The sequence below is a fragment of the Schistocerca gregaria genome, chromosome X (assembly GCF_023897955.1).
Source record: "Schistocerca gregaria isolate iqSchGreg1 chromosome X, iqSchGreg1.2, whole genome shotgun sequence".
NCBI classification, from domain to species: Eukaryota; Metazoa; Arthropoda; class Insecta; order Orthoptera; family Acrididae; genus Schistocerca; species Schistocerca gregaria.
Window position 1 is genome coordinate 697256726 of NC_064931.1, and position 18292 is coordinate 697275017.

Genomic DNA, 18292 nt, shown 5'->3' on the forward strand with positions numbered 1-18292 from the left:
TCTCATTTTGGACAAGCCCTCCACCTCCCCAACTTGTCCTCTAAATGCTCAACAGAAAAACTGAGACTTCATCGTCATTAAAGATCCCCATCAGCTCTCTAACATACAAGGTACTGAGGCGAATAACATCCGCTGCCACTCTTAGTCTGACATTCTTCCCATGGTGCGCTCAGGAAGGGGGAACGATTTGGTGTCTTACTTCTGTGTATTGAATTGAGCTCGTGAACGCTTAGAGACTGCTGGGGTTTCACCACCAGCAAGAGATGATGGACTATACCTCATCGTATGTCGTCCACCCTGATGCCACCCACTCTGACCAGAGGCCCTCCCCACAGGCACCATGCAGATGCAGCAAAGGCCACCTGGCACGATGGCCATTGCCGGGAGTCCTGATGCCCCAGGAGGATGGGCATCTACCCCTTGGCATACAGCGAGGGCATCAGCGGAGTGATCCTTGTGTGGTCAGGGGGGCTACAACCAACAGGGTACATTGTGGCCCCACCACAACGGACTGGCTACCATGCTGGGTATCAGGTGCAAAGACGTCCATGGTCATTGTCGACACAGAAAGAGACACTGCTTAGTGCAAGGTGTAAAACGCACCCAGGAAGGTGTCCTCGCCCAAGAGATGGAGAATGAGAGGGACTGAAATGCAACGATGAGTAAGTGGGCTAAAGATCTCAATGCATGAAGGACACGATGCACCATGTAAGGCGCTCTTCCCCATTTGGCTCGCTCTTCGGGAAAAAATTTTGAAGAATGGAGGTCAAATCCTACAGGGGACCATCACAAAGGCCGAAAGGTGTGACACTACTTTTAGTCACCTCTTATGACAGGCAGGAATACCTCGGGCCTATTCTTACCCCTGGACCCAAAGAGGGAAACGTCTAGTTTGGTTTTAAAAATTCCATCATGATGGAGCAAGTGGTGAACTTAAAGGCAGGAAATATTACAAGAATGCAAAATGTGGACTCAGTTTCCTACAAAATAAAACATATTTCCAATTTTAAACATGGGCATAGGTAGTAAGCTAGTATGACAATGAATTTGTAAATATATTTAAAAAAAGTAACTCTGTCAACACTTTTGGGTTGCGAGACAATTCGCTTCTACCTTAGGTAATGTTAAACGAATTGGTACAAAAACGCATTTAAGCATTAGCGGTTCATTATCTCCTGATCTTGACATGCAGGGTAATCAGAGCTGTCTTTCACTGTTATTTATAACAAACTACATGGGGAGTAAGCAACAGGCTGATTCCATATTTCTAGATTTCTGGAAAGCATTTGACATGGTGCCCCACTGCAGGCTGTTAACGAAGGTACGAGCATATGGAATAAGGACACAGATATGTGAGTGGCTTGAATACTTCTTAAGTAATAGAACCCAGTATGTTGTCCTCAGTGGTGAGTGTTCAGAGGTCAGGAGTGCCCCAGGGAAGTCCGATAGGACTGCTGCTGTTCTCTATATATACAAATGATTTCACAGACAGAGTGGGCAGCAATCTGTGGTTGTTTGCTGATGATGCCGTGATGTACGGTAAGGTGTCTAAGTTGATTGACTGTAGGAAGATACAAGATGACGGACAAAATTTCCAGTTTGTGTATAATGAATGGCAGCTAGCCATAAATTTGAACGAGTATGAAGATGAAACCCATAATGTTTGGATACAGTGTTACTAGTGTCCTGCTTGACAGTGTCAAGTCATTTAAATATCTGGGTGTAACATTCCACAGTGATATGAGGTGGCGCGAGCATGTGAGAACTGTGGTAGGAACGGCAAATGGTCGACTTCTATTTATTTGGAGAATTTTACCTAAGAGTGGTTCACCTGTAAAGGAGTCCACATATATGAAGCTAATGCACCTATTCTTGAGTACTGCTCGAGTGTTTGGAAGTCATACCATGTTGGATTGAAGAAAGACGTTGAAGCCATTCAGAGGTGGGCTGCTAGGTTTGTTACCGGTAGAATTGAACAACACTTAAGTGTTATGGAGATGCTTCGAGAACTCAAATGGGAATCCTTGGATGGAGGGTGACACTCTTTTTAAGAAATACTATTGAGAAAATTTGGTCACTGGAATTTGAAGCTGATTGCTGAATGATTCTACTGCTGCCAACATACATTGTGCATAAGGACAATGAAGATAAAATATGAGAAATTAGGGCTCATATGGAGAAATATAGGCAGTCGTTTTTTGCTCACTCTATTGGCAAGTGGAACAGGAATGGAAATGACAAGTAGTGATACAGGGAACCCTCTGCCACACACCGTACAGCAGCTTGCGGAATATCAATGTAGATGCAGAACTCACCACTGCTCGCATGTTAATGGGGAAGCTCCTGTGGCACAGAGAAGTACACAAATAATTACAGTAAATGTCAACACTAATGTTTCACAGATGAAAATTTACTTCTTGTTACTTCATCCTAGTAATGCCAGTGCTAGGATATAACTAGAAACTTACTGTAACTAGAAGCTCCCCCTGAAAGTGAATGACAACTGAGGTGGTCTGTACTGGGTTGTGAACAGGTTACGGAATCCTGTACTCCCATGCAGCCTGCTCTGTACCTGACTCACAATCACTAGCCTGTCACATCACCAGACTGACATGATGCTTTCTGAGAATTTCTACAATACCCCCTCCCTATAGTTGGGCTCTATTCATTGTAGAAATGAGATGTGTAAAATATATATAAGATCCACAATTAGATAAAAAAGGAATCTTTAACAAGTAAAAATGAATGGTTCCCAGAAAGGAACAATCACCAGTGAATTATTTCCCAAAGATATGAAGTTAAGAAAAAAGAGAGGGCACACACACAGACAGAGTTTGTATCAATACATGATAGGTACAACAATTAGAACTTACAATACAGTAGGCTTTTAATTAAGGATACTAGCAGCAATAGGGGTCAGGGAAAGAGGCGAAGGAAGGAGGGAAAAAGAAACACAGTAACACACAGTTTGCCATATACATTAGTTTATGAGGGAAACATAATGAAGATGATGGAAGGAAGTGCTTCAACTTCTTAAAAGCAACAGAACATTTAACTGTGTGTAGAATGGAGGACGACTTGAGCCACAGAGGACGACAGTAAAGGAGTTTACAAACATTTTTTATTTCATGAATGGACTCAGCAAGGATACTAGAAAAGTGGGGCCTTGTGTTTTGATTATGATGGCACATGTAAGGTATTTAAAAACTCTGATGTGAGGTACTGGGTTGTTTATGCACTGAGGACCCATGAAGCAGACAGTGTGTGGTAATGATGTAACATGTCTGGCAGCAACCACCCTGAATGCACCTATGAAGCAGACATTATCATACTGATGAATGTTGCACTTTTAACGTACACAAGTATTCATTGTTGGTCCTAATTGTCTAGTGTTTTCATTACTCATGCTATGTTGAATTACATCACTGCAATGAAAGTGCTTGCATGAGTTTATGCTTCATATCCTGTGGAAAAAAGTACTGAAAAAGTATTCTTGCACATGGCAATGTTATTCTCTGCTCAATTGAGAGCCTAATCCATAGTTACACCCACATGCTTTGCTGTTTTCTGTACACTATCAGAACACCGTCGAGCAGCATAGAAAGCAATTGTTTGCAAAATTCTGAACTTGAGATAATTATGGACTGTTTTGCATTTAGTTTAAAGTTAGCAGTGTCAAAAGCTTTGTTAGCACCAATACTGTGGTCTCTCAGTTTTACATGGCATATTCCAGACCATCAGTTACCTTAATTAGTGCAGTGTTTGTGCTATGGTGTTTACAAAAGCCAGACATACTTGTCAAAATGGCTGAATTCACTCTAGTGTTCAATAACTTGGTCATGGACAACGTAGTCCAGGGCTTCAAAAACAGGAGATAATAGTGTAATTGGTCAGTAATCAGAGTGAGTGTGTATATTTCCTCTTATGGATAGCTCAGACTGCTTTATTTCATGGAGAGGGATACATTTCATTCACAAGAGAAAAATTAAAAATGGCTCTGAGCACTATGCAACTTAACTTCTGAGGTCATCAGTTGCCTAGAGCTTAGAACTAATTAAACCTAACTAACCCAAGGACATTACACACATCCATGCCCGAGGCAGGATTCGAACCTGCGACCGTAGCGGTCGCTCGGTTCCAGACTGTAGCGCCTAGAACCGCACGGCCACTCTGGTCGGCAGAGAAAAATTAAGTATGTCAGTTAAGACTGGTACTAGGTTATCAGTGTCCTTCTTGATCACAGTTACGCTAACACTTCAAATGAAATTGTCGTTACAGCTTTTCGCGTTTTAGTTATTGTTACATGTTCTAAGTGAAAAGTGCCATGATTTGTTACATAGTTTGTGTAATTCTTCATCGCATGGGGGTTGGTGAGTGCAGAGAAGAAATCATTCAGTTAATGAGTTGAGAACTGAAAAACAGTTTCTGATTGTTGTCTTTCCAGCACCCAAGCTACAAAGATTCTTGCAGAGAATCTTGGATACATACAAGGTAATAAGCATGCTGGTTATGGCATTGCAATGGCATATGTGTAACTGACTTCATAGCTTTCTATATTCTTCCTGAAGTTCATGTTCACCTTGAAATGTCTATGAGCAATATCACTATCCATTATTTGATGCCATGCAGTAATCAGCCATGGGACAGAAGGTTTTCTAACACAGATTATGCTAATAGAAGCATGTCTACCATGGGCAGCAGTGATTTTAGTAGCAAGTTCCCAGATTTTGCCATCAATTGTGAGTGCTCTGGTTATTTGATGCCATGGGGTATCACAATCTGTGTGTTTGATGTTCTTACCACTTATGTAATGCGATTTGAGCTTTGAAGGTTGCTTGGAGTAGGCCAGGATCATCAACTGACGAGATGCCTAGTGCCTAAGTCTGAACTATATTTCTTACTTTGCCAATCTGTTTCATTGTGATTACATCTATAAGAGTGTGACTGTGCACCATGTATGTGAAATGGATTCAAACCTGGATCCCTGCCTTTTGCATTAATAGCACACTACCCACAAATAGTTGTGATCAGAGTTCAAACAAATCATCATTCAGTGTACAGCTTTAACTTGTTACAGTCAATCATACTGAAATCTCCTCTAGATCAACAGTTTTTTCTAATTCCTATAATTAATTGAGAAAATAGGAAAACTGTTCAGCTGAATCAAATTAAGATTGTGAGATCCAGCCTTCCTGTTTTGGGCTTTCAGGAAAAAAAGGGGGGAAATGACAGTATGGTTGCTACTAATGGGTGATCACTGCCATCATCCCCTTTCCTTGCCCATTATTAATATTTGTAAGAGAAAGTAAAATCATAAGGTTTTTGTTTATTATTGTCATCATTTTCTTTGTTACTTACATTCTGCAATTTCATAATCCAATGTTTTTAATTTCTTTGATTTTTTAAAAAGTTATAGATACATTATTGTGTGTTCTATGAACTCATGTCATTGATAGAGATGCCATACATAGTGAGTTGAGAAGGACTTAACAATAGTGGCATGATATGGAAATTTATCGAGATAACTTAACAGAATCAGTAAATGTGTCATCTTGTAGCAAACAACTTCAAGTTTCACATAGAAGTGTCAAGTGTCACTTCAGTTTAATGTGAGCATGCATCATTTGTGATGTGGCAGACATCCCCCTGGTAATCAATTTCTTCCTACATTCATTGCAGCAGATCGGGCAGAACTTTTGCAACAGCAGTGTGGATTCGATTCTTCAAGTTGGCTAAATTGTTTGGTAGGGGAGGGACACACACAGTCTTTAATGAAACCCAAGAGAAATCCTGTGATGTCAAGTCTGGGGAGCGAGGTGGCCACATGATTGGTCCTTCAAGGCCAATCCATGGACGTGGGAAGTGATTACCGAGGAAACCTCTAACTTCTGTGAGGAAATGAGGTGGTGCAGCAACTTGCTGGTAGTAAATCATCATCATCATCATCATCATCATCATCATCATCAATAATCTGTGGAATTTATGCCAATCACTTGCAGCCAAAACACACAGCAAGAACACTCCGCACAAGTAGACGTTTTAACTACACTCACGCCCCTGGTCGTGGAATCTGGTACTGATGCACTACTTGACACACACACACACACACACACACACACACACACACACACACACACACACACACACACACACAGACAGAGAGAGAGAGAGAGAGAGAGAGAGAGAGAGAGAGAGAGAGAGATTTACATTTTGGTGGTGGTGCTGGTGGTGGTGGTAGTAGTAGTACTACAACAAGATGTCACCAGGTAACATTTATTACAAACAGAAAATTAACACTTACAAAATCTGTGTTGGACTGTAAATACAAAATCAATATCAACATTTTTCAAATTCACTGAAAGTATTGTTACCAACTTACCATATGTTTGTTTGCTCTGCATCGGACTTGGCTGAGGTACGGGCTCAGGTTGCCCTCTGTTGGTCAGAGAGGGAAACTCCGATAAATCAAGCACAGGAGGCGAACCGGTGTCGCCGCCACCATTGAACACAGAATGGAAGTTGTTTATTGATCCTTGTGAGCCATAGGTACGTCCTTGTATGCTGAAGCTACCCATTCCCATCGAATTCGAACCCCTGAAAGACACCACCCTCATCACTTGAGATCATTGTAATTCTTTCTGATTGATAATTCCTCCGAATACATAGAGGAATTTGAACAGAAAATATATATTTTGTGTTTGTGTGTGCACATGTTAACAGATTTAAAATCACAATTACACTTAATTTAAGTACACATTTAGGCAAATATACACTAAAAGTATGTTACTTTGTGAGCCATTTAACAACACTTATTACAAATACAGTATAATCTATGGTATACGAAATGAACTAATGACCTGCTATTCAAACTTTTCGTATGATACTTGTGTTTGTAGTAAAAATAAGGATTGTCAAATTGATCAGATTATGGATGTGGGTTTCCTCCGAGTATTGTGTACTGTTATATGCATAACATTGAGTTTCACTAGCAAAATCTTGAAAATCAGCAAACTAAAGATCTCATTCAAAATACCAATAAACTACATACAATCAATACACTGAAATGCATGTAATCTATTATTTTTACTAGCACCTCATTTTCATAATCTTTTCTCAGAACTGTTTCTTTACTCTCTGATTTACCAGCTCACACTTATACTCAGGGTAGTACATGGAACTTGTGCAGTATTCAGTCATATGCAATTTAATTGCAGTATTCAGTCACGTGTAATTTAATTACTGCAAAAGGAAAATAACTTAATCTCTCTAATATATAACTGTTGCTATATGTAAATTATTTGAGACCAAAAGGAATCTCATATCTCAGAGCTTCATTAAATAATCAGTTCGTACATTCTATCAGAAGTGGTAGGTCTTATCGTATAAAATAACCTGAATTCAACACCCAGGAAATAAAGAGTTTAGTACCAAATAAAACTACTTTCAAATGGAAAGGATGTAAAGTGGTATTTTATCTCTACAGTCTGCAGGGGTACGTTAAACTTTCCTGCAACTGAACACACAGCTAATTTAACTAACACTGTCAGTGGAAAGGTATTGTCCAATGCACCCAAGTGCACTCAAAATAGGATTCAATGATTAATTTCACAAGTCAGGAAATGGGTTGACACTTGACAAAGCTGGCTAGGTAGTTTGTATTGAACTACAGTGGGAATAATCTTACCATAGAATTGCAATCTTGTTGACATGGTCACAGTTACACGTATGAGGTGCCCAAGGTTTAAAAGGAACAAGGTTTTACAGTTAAACAACTGGTAGCTACGATGACTGGCTTTCTGAAAGCTGCACTAAACAGCAGGATTGTCATTTGCAGCAAGAAAGAGAGAGAGTAATTTTCTACACAAAGCTCGTAATGAGGCAATAAAAGCATATATTTTAATGTCTCGCACAAGTGAAATAATGTTGGCCAATCAATGACAAATGGTGGATGCACCTACATCTACAATTAAGATACATACTCAACAAGGCGCAATATGGTGCTGGTAAAAGGTACCTTGTACCAGTGCAAGACATTCCCTTTCCCATTCCACTCACAAATGGAGTGAAGGAAATGTTACTGTTCATATGCTTCCATATGACCCCTTATTTCTCATCTCTGTGGTCCTTATGCAAAACGTATGTTGGTGCCTGTAGGATCATTCTTCAGTGTGTTGCAAATGTCGGTTTTCTAAACTTTCTCAATAGTACTTTGCAAAATGAATGTCTTCTTCCTTCAAAGGATTCCCATTCGAGTTCATAGAGCATTTCCGTAATTCTCACATGTACATTGAATCTAAAACAAACAGACTGTCCAAACAGATCTTGAAGGCCCAACGGCACTGACCAACTGCCGTGTCATCCTCGGCCCTTAGGTATCACTGGATGTTGACATGGAGGGGCATGTGGTCAAAACACTCCTCTTCCAGTTGTCTTCAGTTTGTGTGACTGGTGTGGCTCGAATCTGCCAGTAACTAATCTAGCAGCACAACTCTGAATTTTGATGCCTTCTGATTCACTACACAATTACAGTTTTTGTTGAGATCTTTTAGACACACCTAAAGCAACACAGCCTTCCAGTTCCATCTGGAAGTTGTGCTGCCCTCTGTTAGCCCACAGTCAAAGCTCAAACTTTCTTCTAGTTACAAAATCCAGCATGATGTGAAGTGTGCACAGATACCCAACAACTGTGACAGCATGGCTAACATTATTTGCAATATAATGAACAAAAATTCAGTTTCAACAGTTTTATTCCTAAAATAGAACCACATTTCAGTAGGGCATCAGTCGTGATTGTGAACTTCTGTAATATGTAGATGCTGTTTTCTTCTTCAAACAATTGTGGCTTTCCAGTCTGTTGTACATACTTTCAGCCACTATTCATTGACAACCATGTAATCAGGACAGGTGGTGATCTTCATTCATGGAGTCCAATTAAATCCAGAATATGACAAGGAGAAGTACACACATTCCTACAAAATGTGTGATTAAAGCGACCACACCACCCCCTCATTACAACATGCTTTAGACTAATTACCATAATGGACTTTTTTCAGATTTATAATCCATTTACAATTTCAACTATTTACTTAACCTATAGCGATTACGTGAACTCAACAAAAGACAGCCATGGCAACATGCAGTAGAGTGTACATGGGGTGGGGAAGGGGGTGGGGCAGAAAAAATTGGAAATACCAAAAACAATACATTACCACATCTAATTCAGTGTGGGAAAACCACTGGTATTCAAAACAGCTTCAGCTGTCTCAGAATGGTTAAATACAAGTCCTGTATGATTTCTGAGGGAATCTTATAGAATTCGCCCTGTAAAATAGTGGCAAGTTCAGGTAGCAGTGGTGGAGGGGGATAGCAATCATATACCCTTCTTTCAAAAGTAGATCACTACAGTCCAATAATAGTGAGATCTGTTGACAGTGGCGGCCAGGAGAGGGGTGTCAATTCATCCTTATGCTCATCAAACCAGCCCTGCATGATGCAAGTTGTGTGAAGTGTCCCTGTCATGCTGGAACACAGCATCAACATTGGGAAACAAATATTGTACCGTAGGAGGGATCTGATTAGCCAGAATGGTCACATAATCCTTGGCAATAAGCTGGCCTGCAGAGTAACCACAGAGCTTGTGGAGTAACACAATCTGACTGCACACATCATCACAGAACTCCCACCATATTTTATTCTTCGTAGCATGCAGTTTGAATCTTAAGCATGGGACGGCGTATGCCAGATCTAACCTCAGCCTGAAGCTGCAAACTGTGAAAAAGGCTCATCCAACCAAATTAATTTCTTACACTACACCATAGTCCAGGTTTTATAGCTTTGTTTTCCTGTTATGGGCATTTACATCACAATTTTGGAATTCCAGGAGTTATGGGCACTCAATGGTGAGGTTATCAGTATTGGAATTCCAGGTTGCCCTTCATTTCCTTATTTATGGAGCTTCTTTCATGTTTTTATGCTGACAGTGTTTGAAAGTTGACATTCAGTTCTGTAGTGACTTTTGCAGCTGCCATCTTATTTTTCATCACAGTCCTCTTAAAAGACAATCTGCCAAGATCACTCAACACAAATTTTCATGAGTGATGTGACTTACATCTATCTACATCTACATCTCTGTTATTCACAATAAAGTGCCTGGTAGGGGGTTCAATGAACCACCTTCAAGCTGTCTCTACCGTTCCACGCCCTAACAGCGCGCAAGGAAAACAAGCACTCAAATTTTTCTGTGCGAACCCCAATTTCTCTTACTTTATCGTCATGATAATTTCTCCCTATGTAGATGGGTGCCAACAGAATGTTTTCGCAATCTGAGGAGGAAACTGGTGATTGAAATATCATGAGAAGATCCTGTCCTAACAAAAATGCCTTTATTTTAATGATCGCCACTCCAATTCACATATCATGTCTGTGGCACTCTTCCCCCCTATTTTGTGATAATACAAAACGAGCTGCCTTTCTTTGTACTTTTTTGATGTCATCCATCAGTACCACAAGATGCAGATCACACACTGCACGATAGTACTCCAGAATAGCTCTCTCTTTAGTAGACCTATTGCACCTTCTGAGACTGCCAAAGAATCAGTCTTCCTTTCTCTACCCACAACATTATCTACATGATTGTTCCAATTTAGGTTATTTGTAATTTTAATCCCTAAGCATTTTGTTGAATTAACAGCCTTCAGATTTGTGTGACTTATCGTGCAATCGAAATTCAGCTGATTTCATTTAGTACTCATGTGAATAACTTCACACTTTTCTTTATTCAGAGTCAATTGTCACATTTCTAACCACACAGATATTTTATCTAAATCATTTTGCAATTAGTTTTGGTCATCTGATGACTTTACAAGATGGCAAATGACAGCATCATCTGCAAACAACCTAAGACGGCTACTAAGATTGTCTCCTATATCGTTATTATAGACCAGGAATAACAGAGGGCTTATAACACTTCCTTGGGGAATGGGATATTACTTCTCTTTTACTCTATGAATTTCCGCCTGACCTTAGCAAAGTTTGCCACAACCTGATGGCCACGACATCTCTTCAGAAAAGTAAGAGCACTCAGCAAATGGCTCCTTCGGTGGCGTAGGTGGTCAAATTTTTTCATGCTGCGATACATCTACTCCCTGTAGAGGTATATTATGAGAGTCTTCAGTATATCCCGGTGTATTTCTTGCTCGAACAATCCGCAGGTCTACTGCAGGTCCACAGTGTCCAACAGGCACAATATTTTGACGACTGGACATGTTGCCATCGTAAGGTGCACTGATGAGCTGAACTACTGAGGGCGAGCGGCCGTCTTAAATCCCCTCCCCCTGTGAAGCGTCCTCTCCACGGTACGCCCCGCAGCCGCACGTCAGGGGTCGTTGTCACGCTGGCGTCGGTGTCTGGTGGCATCGGTGTAATTGCCTCGTCCGTCCTGGTCACCCATTTGTTTTCTTTGCTGAGCATCTTTTTAATTAGACTATGTTGTGCTCGTTTAACACTGTGGACCGGCAGTACACCCGTGGACTGCCCGAGCAAGAAATATGCCATGAGAAACTGAATAATCACATCATATACCTCTACAAGGAGGAGATGTATCGCATCATGAAGAAATTTGACAAGCTGCGCCACTGAAGGAGGCGTTTGCTGAGTGCTCTTGCTTTTCTGAAGAGATGTCATACCGATCAGGTTGTGCCAAACTTTGCTAAGGTCACGTATCACACCGATTCTGCAGCAGAAGTGTGGCCTCACCTTGGTATGTCAGATGGTGCACTTTACCAGACGCAGCCTTGAGTACAATACCCAGAAACTACTTAAACTCCATCTACAACTAGCCAATCATTTTAATTCCAGGACCTGGGACTGGACTGATTGTGTTACCTGGTTGACCACCAATTCTTCACATAAGGCCTTGGGACGTCAGATATCTAAATTCTCTCCCCCTGGCAAACCATCGCTGGAGGCCCCCCCGCAAGATGGTCATCAATCTCATGGACATTGAGCTGACTGAAGATGCAGTTTCTGTTCTGGAGAAGGGACTTAATTTTGCTCCCATGCCTAGGTTCGCGCCGGTAGCAGACATTGTCAGTGCAGTTGAATAGGTTGCTGCACGATTACCACCTGAAGCAGTTGATATACGCTGGGAAACCTGCCATGCTCTGATGAGAACTAAACCAATCAAGTCTAATGTTACCAACAGGGACAGGGCAGCCATTCGAGACCTGAAAGAGAACCCTGAGATTGTTGTCTTACCGGCTGACAAAGGCAATGCTATGGTTGTTTCCCATAAGGACTTCACTGAGAAGAAGCATAGCCTGCTAAATGACGAATCTTACAGGAAGATCAACACTGACCCCACAAAGAAAGGGGAGAACAAGACTAGGGCTCTTCTCAAGGGCGTGGATTTACCAGAGGGTGTCGCCAAGAAATTGACAGTTCAAGGACCTGTACCGCCAAGACTTTATGGTTCAAATGGCTCAGAGAACTATGGGACTTAACTTCTGAGGTCATCAGTCCCCTAGAACTTAGAACTACTTAAACCCAACTAACCTAAGCACATCACACACATCCATACCCAAGGCAGAATTCGAATCTGCGAGTGTAGCGGTCGCGCGGTTCCTGACTGTAGCGCCTAGAACCGCTTGGCCACACTGGCTGGCAGATTTTATGGACTCCCTGAAGTCCACAAAGAAGGGGTGCTGTTGCCCAATTGTCAGCAACATTAGGGCACCTACATATTTGCTGGCTAAATTACTAAGCCCTTATGTGGGTAAATGCCCTCATCACATTCGTAATTCTGTGGATTTCGTAAAACTTCGATAACTTCAAGCTGAAAGACTCAGATATCCTGGTGAGTTTTGACATTTCATTATTCACCAGGGTGCCTCTCAGAGTCAGTTGAGCTTATTGCACAGAAATTTGACGAGAAGATGACCAACCTTCTAAGGCACGTTCTGACCTCCACGTATTTTCTATGTAATGGAGAATACTATGAATAAACGGAAAGGTCGCAATGGTAAGCCCACTTTTGCCTGTGGCCACGAATTTATATATGGAGTGCTTTGAGGAGGAAGCTTTGGTGTCATCCAAATGGAAACCTACTTGTTTTCTCCGTTATGTGGATGACACGTTCATGATCTGACTCCATGGAAGGAACAAGCTCCTAGACTTCCTTACACACCTGAACTCCATACATCTGAACATCAAATTCACTATGGAGACCAAAGCAGAAGGAAGATTACCATTCCTGGATGCCATGGTCGAAAGAAGAGCGGATTGCACTCTGAGCCATGAGTTATATAGGGAAAAAATGCACATCGACGTGTATTTGCATGCGGATAGATCGACCTGTATTTGCATGCTGATATCTGCCACCACCCTTCGCAGAGGAATGGTGTCCTAAAAACACTTGTGCACGGGGCACGCACCACCTCTGATGCGGTGTGTCTGCCCATGAGTGGGAACACCTCAAAACTGTATTCTGGAAAAACGGGTACTCGAAATGGCATGTGGAGATGGAAGAAGTCACGAAGGAAGAGAGAGCCACTGCCTATATACTGTATACTAGTGCACTAGTGAGGAAAATAGGACAAATATCAAGGAAACACAGAGTAGGAACTGTCTTTTGCCCACCCAATAAAATACGAGGATTATTGGGAAGTGTCAAACACAATCTCGGTTTGCAGAAGGCTGGCATAAACCAGATTCCGTGTCAGTGTGGGAAGACTTATATTGGACAGACAATGCGCAGCATCGAAGATCGTTGCCAAGAACATCAGAGGCGCACTCGACTTTGATATCCCAACAAGTCAGCGGTCACAGAGCACTGGTTGTCTGAAAATCATAAAATGGACTACCAACATACTTGGGTCTTAGCAAAGACATCGTTAGAGAGGCTATCGAAATTTGTACCAGGAACGGACTCATCAACCGAGATTGTGGCTATAACCTCAGCAAGGCATGGGAACCAGCATTTAGTCTAATTAAAAAGACACACAGCAAAGAAAACGAATGGGCGACCAGGGTGGATGAGGCAATTACACCAACGCTACCACAGATGCTGACACCAGCATCTCAGCGACTGCTGACATTTGGCTGCGGGCGCGCACTGCAGAGAGAACATCTTGCAGGGGGAGGGGATCTGAGATGGCTGCCCATCCTCAGGAGCTCATTTTGTCAGTGCACATATTGTGCCCGTTGGACACTATGGACCAGCAGTACACCCGTGGACTGTTCAAGCAAGAAATACACCAGGAGAAACTGAAGAATCACAATTAACAAACAGTGGACTATATGGAAGTGATGTTGCAGTTTTTTAAATTTATTGTTTGGTGAAACAAATAATAATTCACATCCCTCTGATTTCACTGCAACAACATCGTTATGTCCTTGGTGAGGTGTGTATTTTCCATTTCTCTCATACTCAATGGCCCTTTTTTAATTTTATTTTATCAGTTGCCCAGCTTCTGATTTCTTAAATTTATTATCTTCTTTCTTTATCATTTTATATCAATAACCACTCAATATGAGTCACAGTAAAATATAAAGTAGAATTTACTTTTCATACTACATATTAAAGTTTCTTCCAAATACAGTGAAGATGCTGGGGATGCTGTTATGAGTATAATTTCCACAATCTCCACAAGACCAGTACACAGAAAGCTCAACAATAAGTAGGCCTTCAAGATTTCAGTCCCCCCTCCCAACTGGGCTCTGCTGCCCACTATACGAGATCAATAGCTGCCAATTTCGTTATCTTCTCACAAAGAAAACTTAAGAAAAATAAAACTAACTTAGGGGGTCAGGGTCAAACCAGCTCCCCCAGAGCTAACTGTGTGGCGGTAGCTGACCCCCTCCCTTGTCCAACCAACAGCAAGACAACAATTAACGATGCTGATAAAAGCATAGAATCTACTCTACCACAAACAATTTAAAAACTTATGATGCTGCCTGAACATTATCAGCCAGAACTTTAGGCTGGGTCTCAGCCAGTTATGAAGTTCACTGTGTAGCAGTTAAGCTGAGGTACTCCAACAGGGTATGAGTGAATGTCAGAAGAGTGCCACAACTATGAGGTGGACAGCTTTCTGCAGGCTGTATCCATCGGTCAGAATGTTGTGACCAATATGGAGGAAGCAGTGGATTGCAGATTTACAGTGAGATAGTCTACAAAAAGACCTCTACACAGTCAGACTTTTTATAGTCTGTAACTTATTGGTTGTGGTTGTGACACTCCACTTACTGTTCCAGGCCACTAAGATTTGTTGATACAATTTTGGTAGCATATTGGATGCCAGTATCTTTATTCCCAGAGCATCTTTCCTGGCATCCTGATGAGCCATTCCACGAGTTAATTCCCCAGGATTATTGTGCGATTGTGAGTCAGGGGAGTACCACTGACTTCCTATGGTTGAGATTTTGTATTTGTGCCACCAATGGACCACCGGAATAACTGCAAATTTGATGAGACTCTTGACTGGATGCAGATGTGGTGAAGGGCATGCAAAATTGCCACCATTTCTGATATAAATGTGTGTGCCGGGCAGGGAGTGTTTCTCATTAGTCCTGGTGTGAGGGAAGACCTAGCCATTCCAATCTTTAGCTTCTGTATAAATGATTTCTGAATCAGGGTACTCACCAGGACCAAAAACAATTGGCAGAGAAACAGTGGTCTGTCACACTCAGTGGGCCAAGAGCAAGGTCCAGGCGAATTTGTGCATACGCCGTACACGGTGGAGGTGTTTTGTGTGTGTGTTTTGTGTGTGTGTGTGTGTGTGTGAGAGTGAGAGAGAGAGAGAGAGAGAGAGAGAGAGTGCAGTGAATGGAAGTAAGCAGAAGTTGGAACTAATGAACTACAATGAGGTCACTACTGGGACAAAAGCACAGCCACTTTTGTGGGAGTCCTATATCAGTATCACCGAACAGATGATGTAAACAGCTTTGTAAGAAGTAATGGCACCTAATCCATAAGTGGGGAATTCCTACCCCAACCAGGAGACTGCCCACAAGGCTCGTTTGGAAAGCACTAGTCACAAGTGTGACCCCACATTGGTGGATCAGTTCTAGAAGTATACTGTTGATGGCGCTGGGGATCCAAAGAGCAGGCTTCTATAACATCAACATGATAAAATGAGAGCTTTGTAGAGTTGCAAAATGGCAGGACAGCCCATACCCCAGAAAGTGCTAGTGAGAGAGCATATGACTAAGTTGTAGCTGGCATTACCACTTACACTGTCATATTACATAACCAAGTTAACAGAAAATATGACTCCAAAAAGCAGTATGTCTTGACCAATATTTAGCAGCTTGTTACATAGGTAGACTTTGGGTACAGATGAACAATTCTGCATTGGTAAAAATGCATAATGCAAACCATGGTAGTGAAAAAACTGGAAACCATGTGTATGAGGCCAATATTCTGCTTTCCTTATACAAACCTGTAGTTGTCACTCAGTGACCCTCATTTTTAAAGAACTATTGCAGATGTCAATGTATAAGGAAAGTGAGACTATAGATCCCTCTGCCTCTGGGAGTACACTGATCACTATGTGGGTCAGCATTAGTGAACTGCCTAGTAGGACCACTACTGGTCATTTTGACCAGTTTTCTTCTTTATTTTCAGTTTTACTTCTTAAGTTCTCAGAACGGTGTCTCTCTAGGTCAGTAGCACTTTATGCTTGTTGTGCAAATGCATTATAATTAAAAATTTCTATAGAAAGTATATTTAATTAAATAAGGAAGATCGATTACAGAATACGTTGTAAATACACAATCAATTAATAGCTGTAGCTACGACGAAGTAATTGTTTCTCTATGACATTTTTTTAAATTAAAGCCATCACCTTTGTCAGAACACTTCACACAAACGTGCTGAACACTTCCAGCACATGATGCACCACATACGAATTTCTTGCATTCCACACAATTTTTAGTTTTGTTCGAACTTATGTATCCTCCTACATGGCATGTCTTCCATATTTCAGTGGTTGCAGTGAATGTATAGACAGGTTGTTTCCTCGACTGTACATACAGAGAGGAGAGTTTTTCTGCTAATTTGAAAAGAAACATTTGCCGGATAGCTTTTCCTCCTGTTGTCTCTCTGCAAAAGATCCAGGCATTGATTCCAGCAAGGTCTACAATGCTGAAAAACACATGCACAGGCCATCACGGCAGCCAAACTTTACTGTGCACAGACGGGACATCTTGTCCAGAATATCAACTTCAAATTTACTGGAATTGTGCATGACCTGGTGCAATTCGAGTCCACACTGTTCCGTCAGCTGCAGTCTCTGCACTACCTCCCGTCTCTCTCTCTCTCTCTCTCTCTCTCTCTCTCTCCCCCCCCCCCTCCATTCTCACCCCTTCCTCAGCCCTCTGCTGAGCGTCGGAATTTGTGGTGCCACTGGAACTGAACTGGTAAGCACTGGGTTAGTCATACGTGTTGTACAGGTTCTGAATATTCATCTTCCGACTGACGATTCGCCTTTTTCTGTTTTGTGGGGCTGAATATTCTGTGTAATCTTTATCAGCCAAATCATCACATCCAAAAATATCTTCTTCTTCAGAATCATCTTCTGGTAAACTGTTCAAATAATTCAGTAATTCTTCATCCAAACAGAAACACTGGTGCGTCATAATGATGGTAAGGAATGCTAAACTTCTGCAGAGCACAGCAGCGCACTGACAGGAGACCAGCAACTAAAGTATATCCACCCTTCCTTGAAATAAAGCAAAATGTGTAAAGACAGGGAACGAGATCAAAACAATGAAATACACTAAGTGGATGAAAAAAAATCCATTGTTAGACCTTTACAGATATGAAATGTAAAAAACACCTTTTAGGTTAGAATGACCAACTATGGTCCTTTAAGGTAAAAATGTTTATAGTTCGTTCAGTTTTTGTAATATATCTTTGCCTTCTGCAGAAATTACAAACCACCAAAGTGCATCGAAAGTCATGAAAAATAAGGCCCACAAATTAAAAAGTATGCTATTTGTTAAATGTTCAATATTGTTCAATAGTCAGACAGAGAAGATGGTCACACTCAGGACAGTGCACTCCATTTTTCTATATGTGGGAAACACTGTAGGATAATTTTTTCTCAAACTCTGAAGACTCGCTGAGTAAGAAAATTTTGGATGAAAATTGGGAGGAGCCAAAATAGCCTCACTCGTGTAGGGCGGATATGATATGGCGGTGCCACATCACACCATAGGCTTTATACAGGTCAAAGAAGACCGTGATGAGAAGCTGACGATGATTAAACCCAAGACTTCGGGCAGAGTAGAT

The 18292-nt window shown here is 41.5% G+C and overlaps 1 protein-coding gene across 3 annotated transcripts in view; it reads right to left on the bottom strand.

Annotated features, from left to right (window-relative positions):
• The window catches only part of LOC126298498 (CCR4-NOT transcription complex subunit 2), a 137251-nt gene that overhangs the window by 88119 nt on the left and 30840 nt on the right, over positions 1-18292 (bottom strand). For all 3 annotated transcript variants that reach the window (XM_049989835.1, XM_049989836.1, XM_049989837.1), the window contains exon 2: positions 6380-6594. In XM_049989835.1, the coding sequence (XP_049845792.1) occupies positions 6380-6594 (215 nt within the window). The remainder of the gene's footprint in view (positions 1-6379; positions 6595-18292) is intronic.